The sequence below is a fragment of the Clupea harengus genome, chromosome 19, assembly GCF_900700415.2.
Source record: "Clupea harengus chromosome 19, Ch_v2.0.2, whole genome shotgun sequence".
Classification (NCBI taxonomy): domain Eukaryota; kingdom Metazoa; phylum Chordata; class Actinopteri; order Clupeiformes; family Clupeidae; genus Clupea; species Clupea harengus.
The window spans coordinates 21,281,466-21,300,599 of record NC_045170.1 but is presented as its reverse complement, the minus strand read 5'-3'; the positions used below and the strand labels follow the sequence as shown (position 1 = coordinate 21,300,599).

Below are 19,134 nucleotides of genomic sequence, written 5' to 3'. Positions count from 1 at the left end.
AACAGTTTCTTATAATCAATTTTAGTTGCAAATCCTCAGTTTAGATATAAATAGTGCTTTTCTCTCACCATACAATGTTTATATATGATATACAGTCTTTTTCTCCTTCTTCTTCTGGTAATGAATTTGCTCCGTTTTGATTTAACAGTTTCTTTCTAATCACTTTGAGTGCAAATCCTCTTAAGGTTTTTTTTTTCTTTTTTCTTTGCTAGGTTAGCCATGCAGCTCCGTGTTCTCAGTGAAAAAGTTTGGAGCGGCTCGTTGGAAAAGTAGGTCAGAGAGAGGGGAGTTGGCGACGAGTGTTTCCCTAGAGAAGGAGTTTGTAAAGTACTCATACAGAGCCTGTGATATCAGTGACTGGGTCTAGACTCTGTGTCTAAGTGCCAGAGATCCCAGAAAATGACTGGTCTGTGATAGGGACAAAGGCAACATCTGGGAGAGGTTTTTTGAGAACACCAAATATGATATAGGATTGCTTCTATGAAGTTATGTATGAAAGTGGTCTATGTGTGTGTGTGTATGCGAGGTGTGGCTATTACATATTTGTTTCTAATGCTGTAATTCAGTAACTCGTATAACTCGCATATACTAGTAATAACAGTCTCGTCATTTAATAGCCACACCTCGTAGTTGAACAGTCATTTTTTGAGGACCCTGCTAGGTAGCGTGTGTCTGGAAGATCTCATTGAACAAATGAGAAGAACAGTAGAGTTACGGATGTGACAGAAAGGCCCAGATTGCTGACGACAACATGTCTCCCCGATAAATCAAGAAGTTGAAAGAGAGAGAATGAGAGAAATCAGGAGTGCTTGAAATGAATAGCTGAATGGATGACTTTTAAATGGGCATAACCCATATTTGCCTTTGACGATTCTCAATATTTCACACAAAAATCTCACTGGAAAGTTTTGTCTAAAGAGCTCTCTTGTATAATTACTCCACCTTTCATTCCCCACCCCACGCACCACCATCTAACACTGATATATGTCTCTGGCCTTTTCTTTGAGAAACACAGCTGTGTAATGATATTTGCCAGTCATAATTAGATTTTTTATTAATGAATTAATTAACAAGGGAAAGTTGTCGCCCAGGCAACAAATGAGGAGGTTATTATGAGCCTGTCAAAGTCAATGCAGTTTCCTGTCACATGTCTCTGTAACTGACGTCTATTAACAACACTCGGCAGCCATCAGACACTTCCAATATTTCTAATTGCATCTCCTCAGAATAGTTCTGGAGACCGAAGCCTAGGCAATAACTGTGCACTGGGATAATGGAACAGCAGACCAGACAAATAACATTATCACCTCAGACATGGGCTTTATTAATGGCATGATGACTTAATTCCCATAATTCATAGCTAATGGGTGGTGGTGAATCTGTGCACAAGATTGGAGCTGCATGCATGGTGTCGCTGAGAGAGAGAGGGAACCAATCAGCAGGCCTCTGTTAAAGCCTTGAAATAGATAGATAGGTAGATGGATAGGTAAATAGAATGTCAATATATCTAGATAGACCGGTAGATAGATCGATAGATAAGCAAGCACGCACACAGATAAATACTGTATATAAAAAATACAAAAAAGTACAAAATTGTGCAAAAGAGCTAAAATAGCCTGTAACCGTCAGTTAAAGCAGCATGTCAAGCAAATGCAGGTAAGCATGATTAGCAACGGAGAGGCAGCATCACCCAATGGCACCCCACCATCGATGGGAGGAGCTGAATAGCCATATGGCCTGCGGGACAAAAGACTTTCTCGTCTGTTTGTTGAGCAGGACTGAGACGGCAGGCTGCCACTGAACCTACTCATCTGCCTAGTGATTGGGCTGTGCAGAGGGTGGCGGGTTTATTTAGGATCTTTCTCTCTGCCACTGACGTAAGGGGAATCCTGCTCCGTGCCAATCACAGAGCCAGCTCTCCTTACCAGCCAAGTCCAGCGTCAAAGCGCCCCTCTTCCAACACAGCATAGAGGAGATGGGGTATACTTGGGAGGCAGCTTTACGAACACAGCATGACAAAAGTTTGATTCTCAACCTAATTATCCTTGTCCAGATTTTTATTGAGTGCTTAAAAACACCGTTCTGAGAAGAATCAGACTAGGTGCGCCAAGCGGTCGTGCAATGTGTTTGCTGAGCATAAGCACATAATAAGAGTCACCTTCATTCCGAACATATCTAATAGCCCGTAGCATTGCCCAGTTTTATTCTGCTCTCTGTTAACTCGGTGCAGTTGTTATAGACCTTGTGCAGATCAACACTGGTGTTGTATGTAGAATAAACTAGCACTTTGGACACATTATGTCAGTCTGTACTTCTTTTGTTTGAGGATTGTAGACACAAAAAAGTTTTCAAGTTTCTAGTTTGCCACAAGTTTCGCAGTGTTATCTGTCCTTGGGGATATGGTATCTCTAGTCATCTCACGCCACTCCTGGGTGATAAGAAGTGTGTTGACAGCTGTTGGTTATGGCAGAGCACCGCTTTGGCATTTTCCTCGAGACGGCGCAGCGGAGATCGCGGGATACGCCAAACCTCATTATCCTGGGCCGTGACACAGACGTCGTTTCCCTACTAATTACATCCGACATCCTCATCAATTCTTAGATTGTCTGCCAGAACTCTCGAGCGGGGCCGGGAGATTGTCATAGCCTTCATGGGCTTCACCTCTAAATGTTGCCGAGGCTACATGTGGGAAGGGTTGATGAAAAGGCAGAGACAGTGGCTGACAGACTGAGAGATCAGCGTTTAGTCAACTGGTGTATCTGATGTAATGCTGTAGTGTGTCTCATGTTATTTTGTGCCCATTTGATGAAGGGTTCAGTCTACTTGTTGGAGATTGTTTCTTGATGGAGTATTGAGGATATTTTCTTACTACGGTAAGATAGCATGATGTGACTGACATCTAGTGGCTGTAAGAAGTTACTGCAGTGTTAATCTCAGTTGCTCTAGCTGTGTTTACTCATGTGATTTAACCCCAGCTGTAATTAGATGTCACTAGGTATGAGAACAGAATCAGGTTTATTTTATTTGGCAAGCATTCTCCATATTGCCAACCACTGCAAAAGTGGCTTTCATCTTTGCATATAAAGGCACTGATTGCTGTTATTATATCACTTTGTGCATATTTTGCAGGCAGAGTTCGGTGTTTATGAGTGTTTATTTGTGTGCACATTAGTTTATATGGAATGTTCTTGAATGTTGGTTGAATTGTGTGGTTGGATTTTATGTGTGGGGGTTCGTTTGTATAAATTATTCTTAATGGTTTTCTGTGTGTGTGTGTGTGTGTGTGTGTGTGTGTGTGTGCCTGTGTGTATCTGTGAGCCTGTGTCAAGCATGTCCATGTGTTCCCCTTGCGTGGGTGTTGAATCATGTTTGTATTTAGAGCCATGTTTATATTATTATCTGCTGGTTGAGTGCCTGCAGTAATAATCAACAGAAAAACTATGGCTGTAGTGTCCTCCAGAATGCAAAGCAGAGGTCCGGAGGATCTTGTTGGCCTGACCACTAATCAGATTCTTGGCAGGCAAGAGATTGATTAGAAAAATTTGCTTTGGGAGGAAGTACAATCAGGTCTTGGCAAGAAGACTGGGTTCTTGATCCCTCAATCCATAAAGAGACATTTTATCTGCCGGTCCGTTCAAGGACGTGAAAGATCATATGCACTTCCCTCTTTATGGCTGTCGATGATGAAGGCAGTCAGAACACAAACGGGTGTGTGTGTGGACATACACACACGCACACACGCACACACACACACACAGGTCCACACACAGGCACACACGCACACATACATGCTTGGGTGTGAACACACACACACACATTCACAGACACACACAGACATACACACACATGCATGCAAACCTGGGCACACACATGATCTTTCTTTTTTTTCCCCCCATATAATACATGTTGCAGTTGGTGTCTCCAGACACTTATCATTTTGTACCAGCAGAGGGTGCCAATAGGACAGCTAGCTGTCATAAACACCCATACGTGATATCACCAACTCTTACTGCCTTCGTAGCACCTTCTTGTGTCTGGAAGTATTGGTATTGCTGTATGGTTTATGGTGTAGTGTTTCTCTTTTGGGGTTTCCTGTTGATTATAGAGGGGAAGCTTTTGTAGGGAGTTACAAATTCAATTGCATAGTACACATGACATTTCACCATACGTCTTTGTGCCCTATTCACAAATGGATCTTAAACCACTGCACCATGAGTATACTAAAAAAAAAAAAAGGAGAGAGAGAGAGAGAGAGAGAGAGAGAGAGAGAGAGAGAGAGAGAGAGAGAGAGAGAGAGAGAGAGAGAGAGAGAGAGAGAGAGAGAGAGAGAGAGAGAGAGAGAGAGACCACTCCTACACGTATATGAAAAGAACCTGGGAACAAAATCAATTGACAGCTGAAAAGGCTCTCATCCTGTTGTTAATTGAGACTCGCACACGCACACACACACGCACACACTCAAGCCTGAGTGCTCCAGGCTGAAGGGCCTCTCTGTGTCATTCTACCCCAGTCTGTGCAGTACATGTTCCTCCTGTCTGTCTGACAGGCCAGTAAATTCTTCACTGTGTTTCGGCCTCCCCTCAGGTCTCTGCTGGGATTATGTGGAGATCTCAAGTGACCCTTCTAGATTGCCTGGGGTCTGTTTGGTATGCATTGGCCCATTTATGAGTGGACTAAAGGCTGAGACAGGGGTGTGACACACGCACACGCACGCACACACACACACACACACACACACACACACACACAGACACACACGCACATACACAGACAAACACACACGCGCACATGCACAGCCAAACACACACGCGCACATGCACACACATACACACACATACACACGTACACACACTTACACAAACACACTTACACATGCACACGCACACGGACACACGCACATACACACATACACACGTACAAACACACTGTCACACACACACTGTCACACACACATGCATACACACACACACACACACACACACACACACACTGTCACACACACATGCATGCATACATACACTCACACACACACACATGCATGCATACACACACACGCACACACAAACGCACACACGCACGCTTCCCCTCTCACCCAGAGCATTCCACTCCTGCAGTGTTGGCACTGATAGAGAGACTGGACCTCTGGCCCTCTCATACCTGACTGACCCAGTTTTTCTGCTCTCCCATTGAGTGCTTCTGGAGTGACAGTCTCCATTTGCACTCCTTGAAAGTGAAATAGGCTCATAGCACCTCTCTCTCCCTCCCCCCCCTCTCTCTCTCTCTTCCTCCCTCTCTCTCTCTCTGTCTCCCTCTCTCTCTCTCTGTCTGTCTTTCTTTCCCTCTCTCTTTCTCTGTCTCAGGGGTGTTATGGAGTGTAAGGTGGGGTTATGCCTACATGTTGAATTGGTTATCATGACTTCATTCGGTAAACCAAGCGGGTCTGATGTGTGTGTGTGTGTGTGTGTGTGTGTGTGTGTGTGTGTGTGTGTGTGTGTGTGTGTGTGTGTGTGTGTGTGTGTGTGTGTGTGTGTGTGTGTGTGTGTGTGTGTGTGTGTGTGTGTGTGTGTGTGAGGCACATGTGCATGTGTGAAGAATCCCTGCTCAGTTTTAGCTGTGGGGCTGATCTAGGTGCAACCCTTTGTCATTCCATTCACATTCAGTCATTTAGCAGACACTTTCATCCCAAGCAATTTACAGTACAGTACTGTACAATTAAACACACTTCATCAGTGTGTGCTGTGTGGATATTCAACCAATGGGATGCTTACTTACGCCCACTAAGTGCCTTAGTGTCTACTAGTAAACAGTGTATTGTGTTAAGGCCTAAAGATACCCAACAACATCAAGTCAACACAGAACACAGGAATAAATAAACCAAGAGCAGAGATATCTGTCAAGCGCACAAACTCTCGGCGATGAAAGAGTGAGATGTTTTGTTGTGAGCAGCGATCGGAAATTAGGGCACAGCAGCAGACAGCTGCCTTATGGATGCAAAGAAAGCAAGAGGAGTGAAGACAACTGCAGTGTGAGAAGAAGGGAAGAAAGGGTGAAGAAAAGAAGAGGAAAGAAGAGAGAAAAAAGCACGGCACCTCCCAACAACAACAAGTTCTGTTTGGGCATACACACAAATCACGTAGATGTGGGAGAGAACCAGCTCTGTTTTAGCATACACACACACAGTCATGAGATCAAGCCTCTTTAGTAGTTTGATTGTTAGCATCATTAGCATTTAGTGACAAACCTGGGTAAGTTGGGTAAGAGCCCTATGGCTTTGTTTTGCTAGGAGAATGAAACTATGGGGCTCTTCTATTAGGAGGTTTACCACTTCGCTTGCCCAGGTGTGTTTCTAAGCCATGTACTTAAAGTACCCCTTGATCTCTGATCCTATCATAACATTTGGAGTCACGATGAAGAGAGAGAGATGAACAGATGGAGAGAGAGAGAGAAGGAGAGAAAGGGATGATAGGAGGGGTGAAGTGAGTGCTCCTGCCTTACTGGAGGCAGCTGGGGAACTGGGGCAACATAGGGGGGGTGGTGGGGGTGGGTGAAGAGATGAAGCCTCAGTCAAGAAGCAGCAGTGAACTGCTTTACTTTGAAGTGATGGACTGAAAGAGAGAGAGAAAGAGAAATGAAAAGTGTATGTGAGTAAGAAAGAGAGAGAGAGAGTGGGAGGGGGGTGAAGATTTTTCCCTCATCGAGCAATCCACCCATGCAATCCCTTGGCACCTGCAGGGAAAGTGGTCAAGGGGGAGAGCATAAAAGAAAGAAAGAAAAAGAGAAAGAAAGAAAGGGATGCAGTGATTTGTAGTGCAGAGAGAGGTGTAGAGAAACACAGGGAGTAGAGGGAAAGGGAAGAGAAAGAGAAAAGAAAGAAAGAAAGGGGCCGTCTTAAAGTCTCCTAATGATCGCTATGGCAGCAGAGGTAACGGGGGTCTCGGGGGCTAGCAGCCCGATGGGTAATTAAGAGGTCAGATCCAGGCTGTTGTTACTTGGACGAGGAAGTGTGTGTGTGTGTGTGTGTGTGTGTGTGTGTGTGTGTGTGTGTGTGTGTGTGTGTGTGTGTGTGTGTGTGTGTGTGTGTGTGTGTGTGTGTGTGTGTGTGTGTGTGTGTGTGTGTGTGTGTGTGTGTGTGTGTGTGTGTGTGTGTGTGGAGTTGAGTAACAGGGAAACACTGCGTTGCAGAGGAGTGTATGGGGGTGGGGTTAGTGGAAGTCATCATCAACGTCACTGGGAGTCTTCTCTCTTTCTTTCCGTTTCCCTCTCTCTCTCTCTCTCTCTCTGTGGGAGCGAGATCATGTGAGTGTGTGTGTGTGTGTGTGTGTGTGTGTGGAGGCGGGGGCGTCAGATGAGTGTGTGTGGAGTGGGCGTCAGATGCTGCAGCTGTGCCTGGCTAACTAAGACTCTCTCACATACTCTCTCATCCTCACTGCAGACGGTGTGTGTGTGAGCTCAGCCCACCTCCCGACTGCCACATACACACACACACACACACTGGGACTCTACAGAGAATACTTTGATTTGCCCCACAGGCGTCTTCATGGGAATGAAACTCCAGCAGACTGACTGAGCTCACAGTAAGTCCCAGTGCTGAATGGATTGGTTGCAGTTTGTGTCTTGATGATGATTGTCTGTTGAATGCAAGCTTAATGGAGGTGAAAACGGTGTAAATATGTTAAGTCCTCGGGGCCTTTTGGGTCGTGACTGGGAATGATCGCTTTGGTTCAGCTACACTTTGGCTTCCCAAATGCAACTTGACTTCCATGAACTTTGACTTCATATAAGCTGCTGTGATCTTAGAAATGGCATGCCATAGTGTCAAGAACTTAAGCGAAGGTCCTAAATCCTAAATCTTCTCTTCCTCTACCTCTTTTGTCTGCACAGCGCTCGCCTTGGTTTTACTCTGTTTAGATTTCATTTGTGAAGTAGCTTTTCAGTTTAGCCTCCCCGCCCTGTCAGCATCAGGGTGTGTAGAACATGAGAGTTTTAGAAGTTTAATTCTGCTCTGCTTCTCTCTGTCAAAATGCTTGTTCTGTTACGGCGTCAAAAAAACTGGTGGCACCATAAGTGTTGCTTAGCAGCCTGTGAACTCAATAACAGTGTTCCCCCTCTGCTTTAGCACCAGAGGAAAGCTGTAGGACTACCAGGACGTTATATATCCACCTGTGTTTAAGGGTTAGTGATCAAAGTCTTCAGGCTGCTTTGATTTGGAAAGGACATAGAACTAATGTTGCCATCTGCTGAATGTGTAAGTTCAGAGCATATCTTGTTGTGTCTTTCTGGCTGTGATGAGGGTTTTTACTAACTAGATGTGTGATTTAATTTCCCTCTTATGTTTTGACTGTTTTTGTCTGAAGCGATGATGGAAAAATTGCATCTAGCATCTACGAAGGCAAACTTTGTGAGTGTGTCTGTGTGTGTGTGAGTGAGTATGTGTGTGTTTGTGGTGAGAGATAGAGAGTGTGTGTGAGAATGACAGTGTGAGTGTGTGAGAATGACAGTGTGACAGTGTGAGAGTGTGTATTTTTGTATATATATAAATGTTCTATGTGGCGCTCCTCTACTTGCTCCACCACAAGAAATAGCTGAGCAACTATTTTTTCAGTACAGTATCTGAAGGCATTGTGAGAGACAAATCATTTAACTAATGAATTCAGCACAGGCAAATACAAATACTTCAGCCATACATATAAAGTGTTTGAACCTGTAGTGGAACTCATCCTAAAGGCAAACAGACAAAGGCACACAGAGCTCTCAACAGAAGTATCCTCAAGCAAGTGGTAATACAGACAAATACAGACACACACAGAAAAAGAAAAAGTTTCATACCTGCAAAAATATTCAGTGTGATACAGACAAATGAGTGTCAGTGTGAGGTCACAAGTCTCACCACTACTTTAAGAATCTGCTACACTCAAACTCACAGAGCTAGCGATTGCATACATTAGCACTTTCCAACTCATTAACAGGGGTCATAGAAATATTTAGTTTTTTATATATAGTTTATTTATAATGCTGTCTGAAAAACAGAACAAAAAAACCTGCAAACCTTTCTGTGGCAATGTTCTTACAGCATAGTAACCTATAACAAACATATTTGGTGATGAGTTTATAGCCTACTTTGTACTTGGTCTTACTATGGTCAGGGCCTACTGTTTAGCCTATATGTTATATGAAGGGATAGCTGGCTTAATTATTAATACAATGTACATGCATTGTATGGATTGATCACCCAGTGAGAAGTTAAAAATGTTTAAATGTTGTAAACAAAAGCTCTGGGGGGGTCACTGCCATGAGAAGTGTATGGGACCTCTGTGCTGTCCTCTGTCCTCGTTCACTGGAGCTTCTGGCAAACTGAGAAGCATCAGCTTTGAGGCATCTACCAAACTGCTAACTGGGGGTGCTGTTGACCCCTAGATAGGACGTCAACTTATCCGTGCAAAAAGCCTATTTGGAATAAATGTCTTGCTTAACAATAGCATTAACACTCAAATTGTGAGAAATGAAACCAAAAATCCTCCCCAACAGTCAGAATGGAAATACCTGATTCTCAGGGTCTCTGAGTCTCAACCCATGAAATTTGGTGAAATATTCTATCCACTTCACTACATGTAGATGGGATGGCTGTGTGTACCCATGTTTATTTACCACACTGCTAAGGATGGATGTGAGGTTATGAAGTAGAAGCCGGTGATCGTAGCTCCATAGAGGAAGAATCAATCGGAGATAATGGCTGTTTTTCCCTCATGTTTTTGCTTCTCTCGCTCTACTGTAAGCTCACTCCCTCCGGGCTGTGCATGACCGCTCAGATCACACGTGGCTGGTCTCGTCTGTCTCCGCTCTCTGCTCGTGATCAATACCATTGACGTGGTGTGCTATTGGACTTGTCAGCCGGGTTGGGCATCACTTGTTGTTGGTTGACTCCACTGTTTGAGAGTTACTGTTTATCTGTGGTATTATCTGTGGTTTATCTCAGGCTTCAGTCCTGCTGTCTGCAAATAATGAAGGAAAACATTTCAAAGGGTGTTTGTTGCTTTAAAGAAAGAGTCTTGGCAAGGCTTCATCAGTCATTGATTTCAACGCTTCCTGAAATAGCCTAAATTATGTCTAGACTGGCAATCGTTGCACAGATAACAAATACTTTTTTAACTGAGACCCGTTTATCTTACATTAACAAGGTGGATAGTTTGTACAGCCAATAACAAAGGTAGAGCCAGGCACAGTAATTATGCTAATAAATGAAACTAGCACTGTACCATTGAGATGCATACTCACAGACTGCATCTCAGTGTGACCATAAAGCACTCCACTGGTACCCAGAACTTTTCGTCAGGATCAGAAACATCATAAAGGATGCTTCCCACCCTAACCATGGGCTTCTCACCCTCCTCCCACACCAGCAGGCATTACAGCAGCCTCCGCTCCCACACCAGCAGGCCCAGGATGAGCTTCTTCCCTGAGGCTGTGACCCCTGTCTGTGACCCCTGTGCTAAACTCCACACCAGCACTCTAATAGCACCATGGCACTCAGTACTGCACTGTTTACTGTACTTTAATGACCACGTCTTTAACGACCATCTCAAGACTGAACCATCTACATGGTTCAAATAATGTTACTGTACATATAACCAACTGTATGTATGTAGTTTATACTCTGCGTACGAACCAAATGTACGTATGCTGTTCATATATTCATATATTCATATTCATATCCATATCCATATGAATATTCATATCTATCTATCTCTCTATATATATATATATTCATATATTCATTCATATTGTACATACAACCCTACAGTTGCACTCTCTATTCTCTTACTCTGTTCACTTTTATATAATATCTGTATATTGTAACTCTCCACTGTCCATCACTGTACATATTGTAAGATATAGCATTACTTATTCTATAGAATTGACTTTCCCTGCACTTATCTGTAAATAATACTATAATTCTCACTTCCAGTTAGATGCTAACTGCATTTCAATGGCTTTATACCCGTACCCTGCACAATGACAATAAAGTTGAATCAAATCGAATCTAACCTAATCTAAATTTCAGAGGATTTTGATTCAGTGTTTGTATTCAGTCATGAATTTCTCATGGTGCGGTTGAGCTGATGCAGCTTATTCAGCTGAAGGAAAAGAGTGAAACAATTACACTCATCATGCATAAAACATGAATCCCACAATCCTCCTCTCGCCTCTCTTCCTCTATCTATCTTTCCTTCTCCTCCTCTTTCTATTTTCCTTCTCCTCCCTCTGTTCTCTGCTGTTCTCTTTCTCTTCTTAATTTAGACCTCCCGTCTCCTCTCTTCCTCGCTCCATTCCTTTCATCCTTTCTTGTCTTCCTCTTCCCTGCTTTTTGTCCTTCTCTTTCCTCTTCTTCCTTCTCTACATCTCTTTCCTCCTTGCTTTTCTTCTCCTCCCTCTCCCCTCCTCTCCGCCTGACGTCATGCCAGTGGTGTACAGTAGGGACTGGGGAGTGTTTGCTACTGCTGTGTGAGAGGGAGGGAAACTCGCTCTTTTTCTTTCTTTCTCTCTCTCTCTCCTCCTAGAGGCTTGATAATTAGGCAGCATGAGGGAATCAAAACAGACCTCCTTCTCCTTCCTCTTCTCTCTCTCTATTTATATCACACTGTAGTGTGTGTGTGTGTGTGTGTGATTGTGTGAGGGAAGCAGGGAGGGAAATCACCACATATATAGAGAAAGGGATACAGAGAAAGGAGGGAGGCGGCTCAATATTGAAAGAGAGAGAAAGAGTGAGAGAGAGAAGGAAAGAGAGGTAGAGGCAGAGAGAGGGAGAGATTGAGAGATAGAGAAAGGATGAAAGGAGCTCACGGGAGAGATAAAAATGGGAAGGAGAGGATGAGAGGGAGATAGAGAGATGAGATGAGATGATATGAGATGAGCTGTGTGGAGATGAAATATTCAGGTGTAAAATGGGCCGATGCTGGCTGGGGCTCTCCTGGTCCCTCGGCTGGCACCAGAGCAGATCTTCAAATCTCATTGGCTGGCTCCAGAGAAGATCCTCATCTCTCATTGGCTGGCTCCAGAGCAGTTCCTCATCTCACATTGGCTGCTCCTGGCTAGGCATTTCCTAGGGGTGGTGTGTCATATTTCAGCTCTACAACAGAGCCATTTTATGTGTGTGTGCTATGCATATGTGTGTGTGTGTGTGTGTGAGAGTGTGATGTGTGTTAGTTTGTAGGTGTGTATGGATGTGTGTGTGTGTGTGAGAGAGTGTGATGTGTGTTAGTTTGTAGGTGTGTATGGATGTGTGTGTGTGTGTGTGTGAGAGAGTGTGATGTGTGTTAGTTTGTAGGTGTGTATGGATGTGTGTGTGTGTGTGTGTGTGTGTGTGTGTGTGTGTGTGTGTGTGTGTGTGTGTGTGTCAGATGTCTTACTGTACCGGTCCCACAGCAGCAGTCCCACAGGCGTCTCCTCGGTTCTGTCGCATACAGTAAACACTGTTGTATGAGCTGGGAGTCCCCCCATCATGTGGCATACCGTGTGTGTGTGTGTGTGCTGGTGTGTGTGGGCATGAGGGCATGAGCACATGATGGAGAGATGAAGAAAAGTGTGTATATATGTGTGTGTGTGTGTTGTGTGAGGGAAAGGGGGGAGACTTAAAAACCCTTTATTTGAAATACCAATTGAAAACCATTGAAATACAATTTAAAATAACCAGAGAGAGAGAGAGAGAAGGAGAGTGAGCGAAAAAGAGAGCAATAAAAATGCCCCCAATTTTTTTTTTTTTTTTTTTTGTGTGTGTGTGAAAGAATATTAGTCGCCCAAAGGCTGCAGCTTTTTCTTGCATTAAACATTAAGACCTAGACTCCCCCCTCCAGCTCAGAGGGCCTGCGGGAGAAGCCCAGAGGCTTCAGCAACGGCTCCTCCTTAACCCAGATCAGACCTCCCTGCCAGGCCAATCTGTGAACACACACTGCAGACTCTAATCTCCCTCACTACACCAGTGCCATGCTGGAACACACTTCTCACCGAGTGGAGATGAGGTCCGGCCTTTGGCTTCTTGATCAGTGTGGGTTGGCACATTGTTGAGGGATTAGCTGGTAGGTTATGTTGTTATTGGATGCTTAGTCTTATCCTTAAGTTTAGCTTAGCCTTAAATTGGGCACCCTGGACAGTGCTATGTGCGTCATGTAAGCACGGCTGTATGTGATTAGTTAGTTTGCATTATGGTATTACAAGAGGCATTCAGTTACTCCGATCATCAGGACTTGTCGTGTGATTCAGGGTACTGCCTCATTTCCAACACGCAAACTCTACTAAGATAGAATTAAAGGTTCCTGCTGAAAACCAGTCCTGCGGTAAGCCAGGAAAGCATAAACGGGGTGCAATGATACAGTTACGATTACAGTGATTTACTGGCTGTCCACTTATGATTAGTCCTATTTGAACTCCACCTCATGTAAACCACACCTTTCTCTGCTTATAGCACACAGGTATGGAGTCTGTGAGTCCCACAGAGGAGGTGACGGACACGGAGGACAATGAGGAGGAGGATCTTGGGGTGCTGGATGACCAGAGAAGCATAATATTACACCTCCTCTCTCAGCTCAAACTGGGCATGGACCTCACACGGGTAAAAGACACAAGTGTACTCCGATACACACACACACACACACACACACACACACACACACACACACACACACACACACACACACACACACACACACACACACACACCCATTTACGCGGACCAACATCCACAGATAAGCACACACACACCCACACAGACCCACACACCCAGACACACATTGTCTACTCCCAAACACCTCAGTGTTTATATGAGTTGCTGCAGAGGTATTTACACACTGAAATTGACTATGTTGTTGACTTAAGTCTTTCTTTCATAGAGGTTTTAAGTTACTGTGCTTAATATTTAAAAGCCATGTGAATAAAAAACCTGAATCTGTACTGCCTCCGTGCCTATAGGTGGTGCTGCCTACCTTCATCCTGGAGAAGCGCTCTCTGCTGGAGATGTACGCCAACTTCATGGCCCACCCGGACATGTTCCTGGCCATCACCACGGGAACCACACCCGAGGAGCGCATGGTGCGCTTCGTGGAGTACTACCTGACTGCCTTCCATGAGGGACGCAAGGGCGCCGTGGCCAAGAAGCCCTACAACCCGGTTCTGGGCGAGACCTTCCACTGTTCCTGGGCGGTACCGCTCGACCAGGTCCGGCCTCTCAGGACTCAGGCCCACACGCTGGGGCCCGCCAACCGAGACCCATCGCGGCCCGTGGGCCCGGATGACTCGCCGGCGGCGGGCAACCACCGCGTCCGGTTCGTGGCGGAGCAGGTGTCGCACCACCCGCCGGTGTCGGGGTTCTACTGCGAGTGCCAGGAGAAGAAGATGTGTGTAAACGCCCACGTGTGGACCAAGAGCAAGTTCATGGGAATGTCCGTGGGGGTATCCATGATGGGAGAAGGTGGGTGACACTACACGCTGACACTACACGCTGATTACGTTGTATCATGATGGTAGCATTGAATCATGAAGAAAATATGGAGAGGAGGATTTCCACTGGGTTTCAATGGGCAACGGGCAACTTAACTTGCATATGTGCCTGTACTTCTGAGTGCCTACACTTGTTTCAGATGTTTTCTAGGTGCAAGTCATGAACTGAAAATAGTGGTAGTAGACTAGCTTCTCAAACACTAGTCCTCTACAGCACAGCACAATCCTACCAAATACCTTCTCAAATCTACCAGAGCAACAATCCTTACAGGAAAGTCACCTGAAAGGGCTCATTGATGACTGATTCTACATACACACCATACCACATAGAAAAAAAAGAATTCGAAGGACTTTCACAAGTAACTGAATGTACAATATATTGGTCTCCTGACTCCATAATGATTTCATGTTCAGTAGCTCTGAGGCATGCTACGAGATTGACCAGATTAGGTTTAATAGTCAGCACTCATCAAGACCTAGATTCACTTAGGTCTAACCCATGCGCTAGTCATCAGATCCATTGAGCTGGGTCTCGAGACCACGGAGGGGTGCCGCCATCCAGAGGCCCCGTAAGAGGCCATGTAGGCCTAAAGCGTTCCCTAGGTAATGGTCAGTGTATCGTAACATGGGATTTTAATTTTAACATTAGAAAATCCTGAGTTGAAATGAGCTTAAAATCGTGTAAATTGACTTGCATAAGTGAAATGCCACTAGGATAGATGGAAATGGATTTATTCATATTAACATGAAGTTTATTTTTCCAGTAAAACTATTCTAGACAACCTCAAGTTTTTAACTCTCAGCTGATCACAACTCTTTTTAAACATTTTTAAGTCACACATACATACATGCATGTTGTAGCCGAATTTTCATGAATGCACAGGAAAGCGTATTTTGGATACAAGCTGATTGGATGAAAGCTAGGCTCTGCTTGACCATGCAGTCCAATGCGGATGAAGCCATGGCGCTTCCTATGAATAAGTCAAAATGGTGAGGCCTGGGAGGCCGGATATTTGCATTAGCCTAAAACCTACTTCACCTTCAATGCTAAATACCATGGGTGAGTCACGCTAGGACCTGCAGACCAGCAATCAAAGACTGAATCGCCCCCGCCTCCTGGCTCAGACACAGGAAATTCAAAACCATCATTCCGAGTCTGTGGAGATTTATAAATAGATCTGGATGGGATAGGAGACTTCCTTATTTGAAAAGCAGAACTATTGATCTGTAGTGAGTCAGGTGGCCTAGAGGTGACATCTGTGTGTCAATGAGGCTGTGTGCGTGTGAGGGCTGTGGGTCACTGTGTGGATTTGCATGTGGATTCTGGCTGATTTATCTGGTTTGATGTTTGTCACAACCGGCGCAGGAGGTGGCATCCAGTGCCTCTAAAAGGATCAATGTAATTTGTAACCATGACGGCCATGGCAGAGGTCAGCTTCCAGAGCAGTCGATACCTGAACACGTGCTTGACCAAACCACGGCACAGCGACTGCTAATAGACACACATGGAACTTGTGCACCATAGCCCTATGTGCTGAAATGGCCTTGGCATCTAGTGAATCCAGTAGTTCTCATTCATCATTTACCTTTTGGCATTTAGCAGATGGTATGGTAACTTTATGGTAATGTCCAGATATACATTTGAATCAGTATGGATGCTACCTGGGCACTGAACCTAGGACCTAGGACCTTTGCTTTACCAGTTGAGCTACAGAAACACTCATTCACAGTGATGGATTCTGGTGGTTCTTAGGCTGATAGATTCTGGTGGTTCTTAGGCTGATAGATTCTGGTGGTTCTTAGACTGATAGATTCAGGTGGTTCTTAGGCTGGTGGATTCTGGTGGTTCTTAGGCTGATAGATTCTGGTGGTTCTTAGGCTGATAGATTCTGGTGGTATTTAGGCTGATAGATTCTGGTGGTTCTTAGGCTGATAGATTCTGGTGGTTCTTAGGCTGATAGATTCTGGTGGTTTGTAGGCTGATGGATTCAGGTGGTTCTTAGGCTGATAGATTCTGGTGGTTCTTAGGCTGATAGATTCTAGTGGTTCTTAGGCTGATAGATTCTGGTGGTTCTTAGGCTGATAGATTCTGGTGGTTCTTAGGCTGATAGATTCTGGTGGTATTTAGGCTGATAGATTCTGGTGGTTCTTAGGCTGATAGATTCTGGTGGTTCTTAGGCTGATAGATTCTGGTGGTTCTTAGGCTGATAGATTCTGGTGGTTCTTAGGCTGATAGATTCTGGTGGTATTTAGGCTGATAGATTCTGGTGGTTCTTAGGCTGATAGATTCTGGTGGTTCTTAGGCTGATAGATTCTGGTGGTTCTTAGGCTGATAGATTCTGGTGGTTCTTAGGCTGATAGATTCTGGTGGTTCTTAGGCTGATAGATTCTGGTGGTTCTTAGACTGATAGATTCAGGTGGTTCTTAGGCTGATATATTCTGGTGGTTCTTAGGCTGATAGATTCTGGTGGTTCTTAGGCTGATAGATTCTGGTGGTTCTTAGGCTGATGGATTCAGGTGGTTCTTAAGCTGATAGTATCCATTAATTCTTATCACAAGGGGTAAATGGATGGGTGGAGGCAGGAGGGCGAGGAGAGGACTTAAAGATCACATTGGATATTGGTGTTGGTCATTGGCTTCATCAGTGAGCCCTGAGTCACTGAAGGTCTCAAAGGAAATGAGCTCTACATGCTGGGGCTCTGGAAAAGGGCTTCCTGCAGGACATAATGCTCAAGGGATGATGGGAGGAAGTGATGTATGTGTGGGTGTGCCCAGAGGGGCACAGTGAGTCACTCTGAAAAGATTCCCCCGTCCCTGCTTCCCTCAAACCCCCTTCAATATACATTTATAAGTACAACCATTGAGTCACTGCAGTCTTATTCACTTTCAGTCCTGTCATATTAACAATATGTTCAATGGTAAAATGAATCAGGATCCCTCTAGTGCTGTTCATTGGCTGTGCTAAGCCTCAGTACATAAGATTAAAAGCTCACCTGTTGTGTTTGGGCATCCATTGCAAACAAGACACCAGTTTTTCCGTTGTGTCAGGCATGTCCACACAAATGGCAGCCTGGGTGGACCCGTGGGAGTCAAACCTTAATTAACACTGGAAAGAGTGAATTTGTGCTGGCGTGGGCCATGAGCTCTGGGAGGTGAGCATGCAGGTCTCAGACACAGTGGACACCAGGGATGGGAGCCGATGACTGTTCTAACGATGTTATGCCCACAGGCACTTCAGGCATCAGGGTCTGTGTGGTTTCTCCCCTGGAGAAAGAGAAAGCCAGAGAAAGCCAATTGGCTGTGGTAAATTGGCAATGATATAATGCAACACAAATGCAATTCTTGACTGTTAGAGCAAGTGAGGGAGGTGTGCAGGCAAAGCAGCAGAGATTGTGTTGCGTGTGTATATTACATTTTAATGACAGTTACGTATCACTTTCCAATATGGAATACCCAGCGGAGACCTGCAGTAAGAAACGCATCCATGTCTACCAGCTATTTAAAAACCCTGTCATTTTTACAACATTGCTCGGGCCTGGAGACTTGACTGTTATGTCAAATGTGGATGTGGCATAGGAGACACTTTGAGCTGAAATTGAGAAGCTTTAAATATGCTGGTGCTGATGGATATCTTAGCCATGGTGATATTTTGGTAGTTTTTTTAATTTAGTTTGTTTAGAGTGTGTGTGTGTCGGTGTGTCTGTGTGTCTGTGTGTGTGTGTGTGCAGTGCATATCTCAGCACAGTGATGGATCAAGCTCATTTTTAAATCAATAACCATACACTCTGCAGTCTTAGGCTTATTTGAAAACAAACAAAAAAGGCCGTCTTTATTTAATAGCACTCGGAGCGGAAACAATAAATCTGTATTCACTATTCAGTGGCTTTGACGCTGACACTTTTAAGGACACATTCTGGTTCAGTGCCCAAGATAATTGCCTTTTAGCCAGTACAGGAACATTATTTGAATATGCATTGTTTCATTTTAGATTCAATTTTTTTTGCTTGGTATGCACTGTAAAAGGTTTAACTCAGCAACACGCAACATTAACAATGCATAGTCAGTTAAAATATGTCAAATATGATTAATTGAAAAATAAAATACTCCCAGGCTTAATTTTTAGAGTGAAAGCATAAAACGGATGAATATTTAAATATCTAAGGGACAAAGGAAAAGGACTCTGGAATAATCAAGGGTCATTGTCACATAGACATGAATTATTACTGGAGATTCCTTCCTGAATATAAATCTTGTCTAGATTGGGAAAATGTGAACATTTGCTGAACGTTTCTATATGTATTTTTGTGTGTTCTATATATACATGGTTGAATGTACCTTTACTTACTGTGTGTGTGTGTGTGTGTGTGTGTGTGTGTGTGTGTGTGTGTGTGTGTGTGTGTGTGTGTGTGTGTGTGTGAATGAATGTATCGGCAGGAGTGCTGTGCCTTCTGGAGCATGATGAGGAGTACGTGTTCACACTGCCCTGTGCCTACGCCCGCTCCATCCTCACTGTGCCCTGGGTGGAGCTCGGGGGAAAGGTCTCCATCAGCTGTGCCAAGAGTGGCTACTCCGCCACCGTCACATTCCACACCAAGCCCTTCTATGGAGGGAAGGTCCACAGGTGAGTGAGTGCATGTGTGGGTTTGT

The 19,134-nt window shown here is 44.5% G+C and overlaps 1 protein-coding gene across 1 annotated transcript in view; it reads left to right on the top strand.

Moving 5' to 3' along the window:
* Positions 1-19,134, top strand: part of LOC105903636 (oxysterol-binding protein-related protein 10) — a 69,869-nt gene that overhangs the window by 46,725 nt on the left and 4,010 nt on the right. The window contains exons 8-10 of the mRNA XM_031586449.1: positions 13,457-13,603; positions 13,960-14,458; positions 18,922-19,108. Of these exons, the coding sequence (XP_031442309.1) occupies positions 13,457-13,603; positions 13,960-14,458; positions 18,922-19,108 (833 nt within the window). The remainder of the gene's footprint in view (positions 1-13,456; positions 13,604-13,959; positions 14,459-18,921; positions 19,109-19,134) is intronic.